This window comes from Micromys minutus, assembly GCF_963924665.1.
Source record: "Micromys minutus genome assembly, chromosome: 26".
NCBI lineage: Eukaryota > Metazoa > Chordata > Mammalia > Rodentia > Muridae > Micromys > Micromys minutus.
Window position 1 is genome coordinate 5,747,505 of NC_137961.1, and position 15,519 is coordinate 5,763,023.

At 42.9% G+C, this 15,519-nt stretch overlaps 1 protein-coding gene across 1 annotated transcript in view; it reads right to left on the minus strand.

The window, feature by feature from the left end:
- The window catches only part of MCMDC2 (minichromosome maintenance domain containing 2), a gene marked incomplete at both ends in the record, with an annotated part of 28,588 nt that extends 19,372 nt beyond the window's left edge, over positions 1-9,216 (minus strand). Inside the window, 8 exons of the mRNA XM_080938625.1 lie at positions 1,868-2,105; positions 3,883-4,008; positions 5,291-5,395; positions 5,510-5,632; positions 6,210-6,405; positions 8,765-8,824; positions 8,899-9,029; positions 9,123-9,216. Coding sequence (XP_080794751.1) covers positions 1,868-2,105; positions 3,883-4,008; positions 5,291-5,395; positions 5,510-5,632; positions 6,210-6,405; positions 8,765-8,824; positions 8,899-9,029; positions 9,123-9,216 — 1,073 coding nt within the window. The remainder of the gene's footprint in view (positions 1-1,867; positions 2,106-3,882; positions 4,009-5,290; positions 5,396-5,509; positions 5,633-6,209; positions 6,406-8,764; positions 8,825-8,898; positions 9,030-9,122) is intronic.
- Between the last annotated feature and the right edge of the window lie 6,303 nt (positions 9,217-15,519).

The following is a 15,519-nucleotide window of genomic DNA, read 5'->3' on the forward strand; positions in this document are numbered from 1 at the left end:
GGAATGCACCGAAGCAACTTACTTAGGAGGTGAGAAACACAGAACACGTGAAGACATACAGTGGAAAATGAACACACGGGAACAGCTGAGCTCTGCGCTAGAGAGTGTGAGTGGCATCCTAGGCCCACCTCACCAGCAAGGCTCCTATGGTGATGCTGAACCACCAGTGTGGGGACGGACAGACAGACAGAGCCTCATACTGTAGGCAGCAATGTGAAATGGACATCTTTACAGCAGTTTTGAAAACTAATAGTTTGTTATAGAATTAAAACTGCTTCTACCATACGCCCCAGCAAATACTCCAGGTCTTTACCCAGTAAAATGAAATATTCCACAAACGTTACGCAAGAATGTTTACAGCAGGGATGGGCATGAAGCTCAGTGGTAGAGGCCTTGCCTAGTACATACCCAGTCCTAGTATTGCTCCCTGTCACCAGAAAGTTAAAAATAGAACAGTGTATGTGTAATAGTCAAAACATGCAAAACCAGGATATCCATCGTTGGGAGAAGAATAAGAACATTGCGGCAAACTCATATCAAGAGGAAGTACTCATCAATAAAAATGACAAACTACTGACTCACACAGTGAACCAACCCTAAAAATACACTGAGCAAGACAGAAGAGAACAACTGTTTTTATGACGCTCAAGAGCAGGAAATTAGCCAGGTGGTGGTTGGCACACATTTAGACCTAGCAGCGGCAGAGGCCAGCCTGGCCTCCAAAGTGAGAGTTCCAGGACAGCGAGGGTTACAGAGCCCAGTCTCAGGGGACAGGTAAGGGAAGACAACAGGCAAGTTTGTTATGGTGGTAAGTGGAAGAAAGAGGGAGGTAGTTTTCAGAGTGATAAAATATTGCCCTATCGTGGGTTTATCTGGTTTATAAGAGGATATGTCTGTGTGCTGGGTATTGTCCTTTCTCACAGACAGTTGGGACGAAGGAAGGAACCTCAGCTGAGGAACTGCCTCCATCAGACTGGTTGGTCTATGAGCATGTCTGGCAGACATTCTCTTGATTAATGACTGATGTGGGGGGGTCCAGTCACTGTGGCCTCTACACACTGAGAGTCCTGGGTTGTAGAAGGAAGGCAGCTGAGCGAGACAGAGATCAAGTGAGCAGTCAGCAGTCTTCGGGTTCTTCTGTCAGTTCCTGGGCATAGGTTCCTGCCTGGAGCTCCTGCCCTCACCTCCCTCAGTGAGCGAGTGTGACAGGAAAGCCGAACAAACCCTTTCCTCTTGTGAGGTGCTTTTGGGTCATGGTGTTTATCATAGCAAACTAGAAAAATCTGTCAAAACTTATTGCTTTTTAATAATGATGATATTTGTCTCTGTGGGGCTGGAGAGATGGCTCAGAGGTTAAGAGCACTGCTTCCTCTTCCAAAGGTCCTGAGTTCAATTCACCCACATGGTGCTCACAGCCTTCTGTAACAGGATCCAGTGCCTTCTCTGCTGAGCAGGCAAACGTGCAGACAAAGCACTCATATCCGTAAAACACATAACAAGCCTTCAAAAGAGCGGTTATAAGATCTGGTTATTTCTTATATATACATTTTATCTGACACCAAAAGTTCCAAACTCTAAGACAGGTGGTGGTGGTACATGCCTTAAATCTCACCATTCAGGGACAGAGGCTGGCAGATCTCCGAGTTAGGGGCCAGCTTGGTCTATAGAGTGAGTTCCAGGACAGCCAGGGCTTCATAGTAAGACCATGTAAAAAAAAAAGTTTTCAACTTTATTAATACTATTGTATTTAAATACTTTAGTAGTCAGATGCATCCTATTTAGTCACCTTATAGTAATATCAGGAGGAAGAATTTATACAATTTTGTGAGTTATATATAATCTGAAGACTTCATGGCGAGCATCTTACCTCTCTACAAGCAGAGTGTCACTGGTTATAACTAAAATATCCAACCAGTCCTCTCGTTCCCTGTTGCAGTCTCTCGTCTGCACCAGACTCATCAGCAAACAGAGTTTGAGCAAATTGTAAGTCCCAGGAGGAACAACCTGCGATGCGAAGACATTGGCCAGTAGTGCTGTGAATCTCCAGCAGGAACTGGAAGTCAGGGAGAGGAGGCACCTCAAGTTGTCACTGACTCCTGAAGGAACTGAAAGAAAATAGAAAGGACAGATATTTGATTTCATTTGTTCAAAATAATTTCAAAATATAGTTGTTGTAATGTGCCATACTCAAATTTTATGACATTATGATTGGTGACTATGCTTGCCCATCATTTCTTATCACCTCACCTCACACACCCACACGAATGAGTTGTGAGCTGACGCCAGCCATTTGCTTTCTGAAGTCATGTGTGAGGCAGCAGGGAAGTGCCCGGAGTGCTGTGGTTTGAAGGATTTGTGTTTTCCTCTTTGAAAGCACTGCACTATGGCACACTGTAATAGTGTAAATGTTCACCCAGATGCTAGGCGGCTCCCCAGAGAGGCGAATGTTAGAGGGGAAGCTGTGTGCGATGCCTCTGCTATCCTTTGGGAGGCTCTCACAGCACAGGTCCCTAGGAAGGCCTCCCTTAGTCTAACACTTCAATCCCAGAGCCCAACAGAGAGCAGACGTGCATATATGCTAACAAACCAGTAAGTCATGAGCACTTCACAGTACATGAAAATGGCCAAACTGCTGGTTTGTGTTGCTCGCTCTCTCCAAGATAAAGTGAAGAATCTAGAATTCACTCGCATTTAATTTCAAGTTGGGCTTTTAATCCCAGCACTCAGGAGGCAGAGGAAGAGGCAGGCTATTCTCTGAATTGGGGCCAGACTGGTCTACAGAGCATTTAAAGAGAAAAAGAAAAAAAATTCAAGTTCGGCTTCTATTAGTGCAGATTCTAAACTTCCCACTCTATTAAAATACCATCCTCTCTATTGTGAGAGGAACAAGGCTGCTCTCCACTTTGTAGGTACATAGTGCTAAATTACGATGGAGCTGTGCAGGGACCTGGTAAGAAAGGTGGTGTTTCACCCCCTTGCCTTTATCTGATCTCCTCCCCAGACCACAGCAGTGACTATGAATTAATTACCTTAACCAGAAAACAAATCTATCACCTCTTGTTACCCTCAAAGAGTTCCGGCTTCTTACTACGTGTACCCCAGGCTGACTTCTGCCTCTGTCACCAAGCCCTAGGCTTGTCAAGTGGGCCCTACCACGCTCCGAAAAAATGTCAGACTCATTTACTTTTTGTAAGATAGCAATGAGAAAAATGACTAACTTACAAAGAGTCAATGAATGCTTTAGTTCAAGAAAGAGGCCTTTAATTACCCCAAAACTGTAAATACCTTGTATCTATCCTTAATAACACTTAGCAGGGACTCCTTCATTGGCAGTTTGGGGGTTTTATTTGGAGGTAGAGCCTTGTTAAAATAACTCATTATGGAGCCCAAGCTGGTGTCAAGCTTGTGTCCCTTCTGCCGAGGATCATAGTGTGCAGCACCACAGCCGCACCACAGCCGCACCACAGCAGCACCACAGCCGCACCACAGCCGCACCACAGCCGCACCACAGCCGCACCACAGCAGCACCACAGCAGCACCACAGCCGCACCACAGCAGCACCACAGCAGCACCACAGCCGCACCACAGCAGCACCACAGCCGCACCACAGCCGCACCACAGCCGCACCACAGCCGCACCACAGCCACACCACAGCCGCACCACAGCCACACCACAGCAGCACCACAGCCGCACCACAGCCGCACCACAGCAGCACCACAGCCGCACCACAGCCGGCTCCGTGGCCAAGAGCAGGCAGCCTGGCATTCTGCTGCTGGCATTTACTCTGTTCCACTGCGTGGGAGAGGGGCTAGCACAAAGGTGAGCAAGCTGTTTGCTAAACAGATGGACTTACCTACATTAAAACACGTGGCTTTTTCTTACCTCCTGCTGTGGAAGGAGTGATACTATTTGCTTCTACACAGAGAGTCGTTTGTGAAGTTTTGACACACACTGGAATTCCAATAATTTTATATTCATTTCCTATTGTCATCTTATTCACTAGCTCATCTATGTTTATTAAACAAAAGAAAATAGCATTCACTAAATGAAAATTGCATATCATCATGTGAATCAAGATCTGAAACAAGTGACAACTCAGTAGTCAGATTAGTACTTAAGTGTTTACCTTTGGTTAAAGAGTATCCACATGCAATGGCACCAAAAATGGAAACCAAGGTCATTGTATTGCTGATATATGTTGATATTTATAGGTTAACATGAGTTAGCTTCAAGAGGCATGTAGAATAGCAACTAGGATTATTAAATATTCACCTATAATGTAGTGAGGAGGAAATCTCTATATAAGATAGAACACATTTCAAGCAAGTGCTAAGAATGTTAATAAACATCATGTAAGTAACGTTAGTTATTTAGAAAATTAAGTCATTTTAAAAGATACCACTCACTCTCTACAGCAGTTCTAGTTCTTACCTGTAAGACATGATGTAAACTATGGCTATTCCCACCTGTACCTTATTCATGGAAAACTGGGAGAGCAGTCTCTGCCGGGCCAAGTTATTGTAAGTGGCAAAACTGAATGCACATCTAGGCCAGTCTTCCAAGCACTACTGCTATGCTAGGCCATGCTCTTCTCACACATGCAGGCTGGGCTAAGCCTTTAAACTCCATCACGTGTGTGTGTGTGTGTGTGTGTGTGTGTGTGTGTGTGTGTGTGTGTATGTGTGTGTGTGCGCACATGTTGGAAGTCAGAGCACAGCTTTCAGGAATCAGTTTTCTTCTTCACCATGTGGGTTACAGTGATCAGCTCCGGCTGTCAGGCTTGGCAGCATTTCTCCTGACAGCACATCTTACCAGCCTTCCAAGTTTATTTTTAAAGCACAATTAAGGGCTTAAAAAGAGGCTCAGTCAGCGAAGTACCTGCCATGCTCTTTACTGAGTTCTGCCTACTGCCCTAGTGCCCACACGAGAATCTGGGAATGGCAGGTCACACATGTAACCTCAGTGCTAAGTGGTATAGGGGAGGCTAGGCCAGTGCCTGAGCTCATGGGACAGCTACCACCCTGTGAGCGACCCTGTTTAAAAACAGGGCTGAGAGAGAGAGCTGCAAGACACCCAGTATTGACACATGTCCACAAGGACAAGCACATACCACACACACACACACACACACACACACACACACACACACACACACACAGTTATGGCCATTCCAGATGAAGACGACTTTCCATGCTTCTGCAGTTAGTGGACTTTACAGTAGGTCAGCATACATTAGGTGGCTCCATATTTTATAGCAATTTGTTTCCAATTCAAACAGAACTTTACACACCTCTCAGGAAGACACTAAGTGACTGAAACCTAAAAGGCTGGTTTTCAGGATCTCCTTGAAAAGCACGAAGCATTTTTGTGGTCATTATTTCAACCACCTGCTTATCTTAAGGTAAAGAACAAAGACAGTGTTAATAGAAATGCACATTCAGTTTAACTCTAACGTTGAAATACAAGTGACTATTTGAAAGTTATCACAAAACGTAAATGCAGCTTTTACCACCGAGTACTCTAAACTTCCTGTCTTCTTGAAGGGGAGAGGAGCAGAGGCTGCATGAGAAGTCATTTCTGACTGTCGTAGACTCCGTAGCACCAGGCACATGGACTCTTATGTACTGAAACCCTGAAAGCAAACAGTGCTCTCTCACACTGGGCTCTTTTCACTCATTTAATACTATCAGCAGGTGTGTGTTGCTTGCCTGTTTGTTTGTTTGTCTAGACAAGGTGTCACTGTGTAGCCCAGAACAGCCTCGAATCCTCTTCCCTCCCGCTTCAGCGTCCCAAGTGCTGGCAACATGGCTGTTTCCTCCCGGCACTGTGCTAAGACACTGGTAACACAGACACTTAAATACACAAGTTCTGTATGTGGCGTCATGTACAGAGAGCTCAGAGAGGAGAGCGGACACCCCCAGCCCAGCAGCCGCGGGAATGGACGGAAAGAAGGGCTGACTAGGCTAAGTCTGAAGCACAGTGGAAACTGAACAAACTTCTCATTCGCTCAGTGTCATCTGATGTCCTTTCTCAGAACAGGACGTCTCACTAAGCTGTGGGCTGCAGGGAAGACGGTTTCAAGATTATACTCAATAAACTCATTAGGAGACACCAAAATGTCTGGTTCATCACACTTTCATTAGCTACCAATTATAGACACGGTTTGAGGCGGAACAACTTGATCTTTGCATTCCCATGTGAGCACTGACCTTTTGAAAAAGGACACACTTCATCTGAGCAGAGGAACCGTGCGCCTTGTGTGTACTTGGTTATTGTTGTCACTGCAGTTACAATCCCTTGCATCATATAAAACCTCTGAGATGTATAGTTAAGTGGAAACTCACAAAGATCAAGACTATAGCTTGGCAGGGGTGGTAAATGTGTTAGCTTCAGCACAATATTGATCTGAGAAGAACACAAAAAGCACATTAGTAAAAGTTGCAACACAACTTGACTTGCCTTATTATAGAGTAAGAATACCATATAATTGGCTGTTGTTGCTATGAACCAAATATTAAGTCAGAGAAAACATATAAAATTTAAATACAAGTCTTATAATATCTTAATCAAAAATGCCACAATGAACACTTAGTTCTCCTTAGAAAATAAACATCCTCTGAATTACACTAAAAAACAATGTGAACTCCAATAGCACTGGACACTTCAAAGCCAATTGTCCTCTCAAAATATCAATTTACATTAAAAGGAATCAGAGCTCTTTAGAGAGAAAGTAATGATTCCAAGACTGGGAAAGAAAATATAGAAGATGGCATTGAGGCATCTAATTTTTTTAAATAGACTTATTTACACATGCACGAACGCACATGCACACGTATGTCACAGTATGTGACACATGTGAAGGTCAGAAGACAAACTGTGAGGATAAGTTCTCTCCTTCTACCCTGTGGTACAAGGAGTCGATTAAAGCAGCCAGGCATGGAAGCAAATGTCTCTCTCTACAGACATACTGATGAGCTCATGAAATTCTCTTGTTGAAAAACAGAAAAGAAATATTGGGCATCATTACAGGTTGCTACCTGTTTTCAAGTCATTACCCTCCAAAGCCTTAAAAGGAAAATAATCAAATGTTTATCCTGCATTTCCCAGACAAATTATATTTTAAAGAAACCAGATGAATAATGATAAACAATAATTTATTTTTATTTTTATTTATCAGTGTTAGAGATTAAATCAGAGCCTTGCCCATGCTGGTCAAATGCTCCTCTACCCAGCTCTATCCCCAGGTGAGACAATTTATTTTATATAATAATTTCAGATAAATCAGAAAGGGTGGCAAAATGAAAAAAATATAAAACTACAAGTGTTAATGAAATGATAGACTACAGCATTCTAAAACCGTCAGGTGAGAGTTGATATGAAACTATAAAGTTAATGTAGGAATCAGAACAATCATATCTGAACCACTGGTCAATTGGCATCACTAAAAATGGCACTCTTATATCCTTATCATATAGAATGTAGAATATGTAACATTATATAGCATTTGCTAAAATGAGCTGAATCTAGTCCTCCAGAGTCAAGTCTGATTTTAGATATATAGGATACCGAAGAGTAACCCAGGCTATCATAAGAAAGTAATTAGATGGATCCAGATGCATAACATCTAACAGGATAATTAACCAGGTTTTTTTTTAAGTCAATGGTATAAAAAAGGGTGGGGCTAGCCAGACTAAAGAAGCCCCAGAGAGCGATACAGAACTACTGCAGTGTGTGAACCTTGTTTTAATGCTGATTTGTCTTTTTTGGAGAGGGCTTTCTTTCTATTTTTCTTTTCTTTTTTTTTTTAAAGATAGGCTGTAGTAGCCCAGGCTTCCTTCAAATCCTCTGTGCGACTGAAGATGACCTTAACCCTTCCTGTTTCTGCCTCCTAAGTGTTGGGATTATAGGGCATGCACTACCTCACCCAGGCCTCGGTACTGACTCAGAAAAAGAAAACCCAAACAGTTAAAATTGGAAAAATTAAAAAATATGGACTGGATATTAAGTAAGATCAAGAAAATAAATGTTGATAAATGGTATTGTGATTATATAAGAAAGACACAAGAGTTTTTAGAAGTTGATCCTGAAGTAGGTATGGGGTGAGAGAGCACCTGGGATTTGCTTTAAAATTTTCAGAGAAATACAGATAACGCATATACACTGTATCACTGAGCTTGAAAGATAGATATATGGAAGTCAGTTGTATAATCGCTTTACATTTGGATGCTTCTGAAGTGGTTCTTATAAAAGTGTTTATTCCTAAGAGTGATAACGTGGGCAAAATGAGACATGTTTGTATTTGTGTTAATGCTGGCTGTTGGCCTGGATTCAGAAGAGTACCTGGTAAACGTGTGGTTGGGGGTGTTTCCAGAAATGGTGAGCCATGGGAGGCTCACCTACCCTGACACTGGCAGCTGTGGGCGGCAGACCTGATCGCGCACAGCATTGAAGCACATCCTTCCTCCACTACAGTTAGTCAGACACATCAATACAGCATCGGGATGCTCAGCGAGTTCACGGCCTGAGCCCTCCTGCTGGAAGAAGAGACCCCAGAGGACACCATTGTCCTCTGACCACAGACTCTGCTGGAATAAACATGACCACCCCTCACATAAAAATAACAAGTGTGCAAAGGTAGAAGAGAGTCTGACACAGGAATTAGTAAACACTCTAATTACTAACGTATTCCTGTGAAAACAGTATTTTATGTTGTTTTGAAGATTTATACCTTAGTTTAAAAAAATTAGGGTTAATTAAAACTTACTTGAGTTTCCGTCTGCAACTGTTCAATTAATGAGAGAGTCTTAACAGCGACAAAGCAGACCTGTGATTCCAAACAAGCAAACGTGTTACCGAGATTTCCGAGTGACATGAAAAACCATTTCGTCTTTAACTTACCGACTGGAAGACTTGAGCGGCCTTTAGGGGGCGGTGTAAAATGTGATTCCCAAGGTCAGCGTCTAACTCCACAACGTCGCAGGGGTTTATTAAAATATTGAACCGATACACAGCATAACTTTGTTTTGAATCTGAGAAGATATAAGTGTGAACATCAGGATGCGTGTGTGCAGACTCCAGTCTGATGGGTCTTGACCGACACACCGTTGCCGTCGCTGACGTACCGTTGTAGTACCTGCAGTCATCCAGGAACTTTTGGAGGCCTCCACTTCTGTCAAGATAGACCAGGGCTGCCTCTTTCATGGGAAGATTCTCCATCTTTTCCTTGTTGGTAATCTATTCATAGCAAGTAAACAACAGTGGGTGGTAAAGATCGGGGTGATGAGACCCATAGAAAGAATGAGGAACAAAACCACTAAGAAAACTTACAAATGATTGAAACATGAAATTGAGAATGCAAGTAGGTAAGCCTTCAATGGAAAGAGACAAAAACCTAGCCATTGACTGAACCAGGAAAGCACACATGCAAGCCTGTGCTACCGACTCATACCTCCATCCCCACAGAACACTTTAATCAACATTCAGTTATGAGATCCTGCAAAAGACCACAAACTTAACAGGATGCCCAAATGTCTTTTTAGAGCAGGCACTCCTAAAAATGCAAATTGAAACTAATAATTATAAATGACCACAATCCCATTGTAAGCATAGGCTGAAGATGAAAGTCATATAAATTGTTTCATCAATCCAGTGGGAGAAGAAGAGAACTCATTGGGTAAAGAAGCCAAGTCTCTGGGCTGCAGAGATGGCTCAGTGGTTAGAGCACTGACTGCTCTTCCAGAGGTACTGAGTTCAATTCCCAGCAACCACATGGTGGCTCACAACCATCTGTAATGGGATCCGATGCCCTCTTCTGGTATGTCTGAAGACAGCAACAGTGTACTCATAGATATAAAATAAATAAATCTTAAAAAATAAAAAGCCAAGTCTCATGAGTGAGTTTGATCTCTGGGACCCACTTAGTAAGAGAAACCAACTTCATCAAGTTGTCCTTTGAATCCCAAATTTGAGCTCATGCGTGCTTGCGCACACGCACACACACATACAAACACACAAATGTAAAAAAAAAAAAAAAAAAAAAACAGTAACTGTGGTTCTATGAACACTAACTTGAAAAGCCTGAGAAATGTTTTTTGACCCAGCATTTGTTGGGGATATTGGCTGGCCTCTCTTGGCTCAGTCTCTTTAGCTGACAGAGACAAAGGTATTAAACAATTAAGGCCTCTTTCCATTTTAAATCTTTGTCAGTGACAAAGAACATTAAACTGTGGAGGTTAGAGGGGTATATAAAATGCCCACCTAAGCAGAAAACATTCATTTTAAACAAGATATGCCATGCAGTCACTGTGATATGACTGGGAACATGACTAGGAACGATATGGTTAAGACTGGAACCCGTCTTTAGGGAATCCTATTTAGAGAGGTTGGAAATAGAGACTAGCACATTATTGAATCCTTATCAGCTCTCTGTCCGCATCTATTACTTATAGGCTGGCTTGCTCTCTGCAGACCCCGGCAATACAAAGATAAGCAAAGCACAGTGCCTGTCCTCTAAAGAGCACAGCAGGTAAACAGCCACGTGAACAGCTGTGCAGTAACTTCCACAGGGATGTGAACAGGTGAGGGGCCACAGGACATGGTAAGTGACATGAGCCACAGAATTAGCCTTATCCTCACGTATGGGCCACGATGTCTTTCCTCTGCTTTGCACTCTTCTGGTTGATGACGGGAAGTAACAAGGAAGCCGTGTATTCCACTTTAAAGGAATAAAGTAGCTTATTTCTATGTGGCTTAAGCACAGTGCTGTTGTTCTAGTGCACAAGGCTGGCTCAATTTTGGCATCACCTAAATAAATAAATAAATTTTGTTTATAGTAGGTAAATATTCCTATAATGGGAGAGTTTTCCAGATACACTAACACCCCCATTATGAGTCATAGATCACTTTTTGTTACTACATTGGGGTCAAAACCAATACCTTTAAAGGTTGACATTGTTGGAATATCAATTTTTTGCCAGGTGTACTTATGGACAAATTTAATCCCAGAGATCAGGAAGCAGAACATTGACTCCGGGGTTCTAGGTTAACCTGGTTTGCAGGTCGAGGACAGCCAGGGCGACACAGCGTGTGGTCTCAAAGCCAAACCAAACTACCCACCACCACCAAGAACAAGAACAACCACAGCAAAATTAGGTTTCTGAAGTTGGAAGGCATTGAATGAAACGGTTGGATAAATTCAGACTGAGTTTTTGAAGTGCAAGATAATTATAAATATATAGGAAAATATAAATATATAGGAAAGAGAACTTTACAAAGCTTTTGAAAACAGAATCATGTTCATTTTATTTTTATTTGATTTTGGAAATGAGCTCCTTCCCGTTGCCTGTGTAGAGAATGCTTTGAGACTGAACAGCCGATTACCAGTTTTCAATTAGTGTCGTATTTCTAAGAGATGGATGGACCAGTCTAGGGTATTTGGAACAAAGCGAAATGGAGGCGATAATTCTAGAATTTTAAAGACTCTAATTCTGGGCTTCATGACCAACCAGTAATACACGGAGAGAAAAAAATTCAGTCGAGGCCAGGTCATGGTTGCGGACATTCAGTAGGCGGGGCAGATGGAGTTCAAAGCCAGTCTCTGGCGAACAGGATGGTGGTGGCACACAGCCTTGAGCCCAGCACTCGGGAGGCAGAGGCAGGAGGATCTCTCCGAGTTCCAGGATGGACAGGGCTCTGCAATAGAGGACGCCTTGCTGGGCAGTGAGGGCAAGCACCACTCAGGAGGCAGAGGCAGGAGGATCTTTGGGTTTGAGGCCAGGCTGGTCTACAGAGCGAGTTCCAGGACAGACGGACAGACAGTCAGTCTTAGGAATGACCGCATTTGCAAGAGGGGATTAAGAGGAGAAAAGGACACAGGCCAAGCCTGGGATAAATAAACCCCAGTGTTCCCTCCTGTCAGCGCTGAGGGAATCCTGAGATGCGGACACCAAGGCCGAAGCATCTCAGAACTCGGTCGCGAGAGCGAACCTGCGGCCCCTCAGGAGACCCCCGTGCTCTCCAGCCACGTTGCCACCTCTGGAAAGACTCACCTGTACCGCGGGACCCGCGAGGGCGACAGAGAGCGCCTCCTGCGCACGCGCACTCCCCCAACTGTCGCCGCGCGCGGGGCCTGCCGGGAACCTCACCCCTCCGCTCACCAGGGCAACAGGCGAAGAAATGGCGGTACCTCCGCTTTTGCTGTTACCTAGCCCAAGACAATGTCTGTGTGAAAAATTGTTCAAATTCTGCTGGTGGGGATGCGAAATGGCTTTGCAAACTTGGGAAACTGCGGTAGACTCTCATAAAGGGCTAAACCCAAGAGAATTGAAAATGCGCATCCACAGAAAATCTTATTTATGTAAACTCATAGATTACTCAACATTGCCCCGAAGTGACTGAGTTGGCTTCCAACTAGCGTCAAACAGCTGTACAGCAACGCAAGACAACGGGAGATTGCCTTGAAATAAAGGCTAACACAATATGGATGGCTCTTGATTGCACGGTGCAAGATGAAAGCCAGGAAGTCACGTGTATGCTGTCGTTCATGTATGAAATAGCAGGACAGGCAAATATGAAAATGGGTGGGGGGGGAAAGCTGAATGTCGTGAAACTATGACACCGTTTCCAGTACTTAATCATCTTGATTTCCCAAGTTCCCGGTAATAATACTTCTGTTGTCTTAAAATCAGTTACTCCAGAACTCATAAATGGAACACATACAGCATTTGTTGTCCAGTGCCTTGTGCCCTACTTCATAAAATGTCCTTAATGCTCATCCATGCTGTAGAATGTTAGAATTGTCTGTAGCATCCCATTAAGCGGCAGCAAACTGTTCATTGTTTTTAGTTTTTAGCCTTGTATGAACTCCTTTCTCTCATTGTTACCCATTTTCTTTATTGTAACTTGCCATAAATTTTTTAAAAACACTTTTAAAAAAAGATTTATTTATCTCACTATGTGAATACACTGTAGCTGTCTTCAGACACACCAGAAGAGGGCATCAGGTCCCATCACAGATGGTTGTGAGCCACCATGTGGTTGCTGGGAATTGAACTCAGGACCTCTGGAAGAGCAGTCAGTGCTCTTAACCACTGAACCATCTCTCTAGCCCCACTTGCCACAAATTTAACAATATCTAAAATCTGTGGACACCAACTGTACTCCAACTTTACCTTCCTAGCTATTTTGTTGCATTATTTTCCATTCACCCTACTTTTCTTTCATTCTTAATCATAGGAACTAAAGTGTGAGTCAGCTACCTACGGTCTTTAACTTCCAAGTTACTGAAGTCAAGGGGCCTGTGCTACTGACTAGTGTGACCCTGTACAGTGGTAATAAAAGGCACCCTTGACTTCTCTCCCAGTTAATATCCCACTCAGGGAATAATACAGAGCTGGTATCCGGACTAAGGCATTATTTTCTGAACTCAATTCTACCATATTTAATTTCTATGTGATCATCAAAAATACTTAACCTGGAAGCTGGAAAGATGGCACAGCAGTTGAGTGCTTCCTCCTCTTGTAGAGAAAACATTTGGTTTGTAGCACCCATAAGGTGGGTTGAAACCACCTGTAACTCCAGTTCCATGGATCTGATACCTTCTGCAGGCGGTTGCACATCGTGTGGTAGGACACTTACACATACACATAAATACATCCTATGCCATCTAGTGAGAAGAGATAAAATGAAGTCTCAGAGGACTCAAAATACAATTCTAAGTATGTTTGGAGACACAGATACCTGAATGAAATAAGGAAGACAGCGGATACTAAGAGGAATTAAACAAAGAGAGACTTACCTGAAATGCTGGAAATAAAACACACAGGAAGTCTCAGCAACAGAACAGATCAAGGAAACCACAGTGTATCTCAGCTTGAAGACAAGATGGAGGGACAAAAACAATCCCACAAGGACAAAGATAAAATGTCCTAATCAGAATCTCAAGATCTACATGGTGTGACACCAGGAAAGACAAAATCTATGGTTATAAGTGTAAAAGAAGCACAAAAGGCACAAAAACATTTTCAAAAAAATTGAAACAATTTTTGTGTCTAGTCCACCCATCCTTGGAAAAATATTCGAACCCGAATATCGGAGGCACTTGGGACTCCTAAACAACGATTTCAGACAGACAACAACCTCCCATCACTTTATTAAAACCAAACCTCCAAATAAAAAGAACAAGCATATGAAATGTACTAAGAGAAATGTCAAGACGGTCTAACATATCAAGGTAGGCCCATCAGAACGACAGATTATTCAAGTGAACTTTAAGAACCAGGAGGGCCTGGACAGATGTGTTTAAGGTCCTGAAAGACAGCAACTGCCAATCAGACTACGATACAGAGTTGCCAGTGGGCACATCTATTTGGTAGTGCTGTCCGGTGAGATTTGGGATGTTTGGGAAGCAGAGCCTTGCTGGAGCTTAAGGGTCTACGGCCTTGTCCTCCTGGCGGGCCCCTCCCTGCTGTGTGCAGCTGAACATGTGACCAACCATCTTCCCATTCCTACATCCCCCACTGATATGGACCCTTCCTCTGGAATGATAAGACAGAAGAAATTCTTCTGTAAAGTGCTTTTGGTCTAGAGTACCACGAAAACATAAACAGTAGAGTAAACAGAAAAGTAATTGATTCAGCAAAGTTATCTCTCACAATTGAAATAAAACGCTTTCTGTGATTTAAAAAAAAAAAAAAAGGATAAAGGAACTATGTCCACTAAGCCAGATGGGCAGAAACTACATTAAGAAATCTTTCTGACCACAGAGAAAAATAAATGCACCTCTGAAGCCACGTGGGGGAGGGGGCCATGTTAGAATAATAGTTAAGCAAGAGGAAAAATACTAAACACAAAAGCAACAGGATGTCAGAAATCAATATACAGCTTTTTAATAATAACTCTGAATTCTAACAGTCTCAATCAAAAGGCATTCAGAGATTGGACCGAAATGCAGTGATCATGTATTTGTTAACTGGACTCAATAGGTTATTTTTAAAAAGACATGAAGTCGGGAGAGGAACATGTATGCTGTAGGGCAAGTTGTGTATATGTTGGGGGGGGGACCAGAGTGAGGCACGGATAAGGCCAAAACACACAGTATACATGTATGAAAGTCTCAAATAAATACAAATGTAAAAATTCTAGGGAATGGGTGAAGTCATCCAGCTACTGTACCATCCATCAAAATGTACCTCAGATTCGTTTTCCTCTGGACTTGTGATAAATGTCCTTAAGATTAACAACCAGATGAATGACTCGGGTTGAGAGCATTTGCTGCTCTTCCAAAGGACCAGAGTTCAGCATCCAGTACCCGTGTGTCAGGTGATTCACAAGCACCTACATCTCCAGTCACGGGAGACCCAAGTCCCTCTTCTGGCCGACGATGACATCTGCATACTTGCTGTAAACCTGGACATGCGCACGATCATACAAATCTCTAAGGTGTTAGTGATCAACATCAATGTATCACTAGCAAAGAATTTTTTTTCTGATTTTATTTTTGGATATATTTTATTTACATTT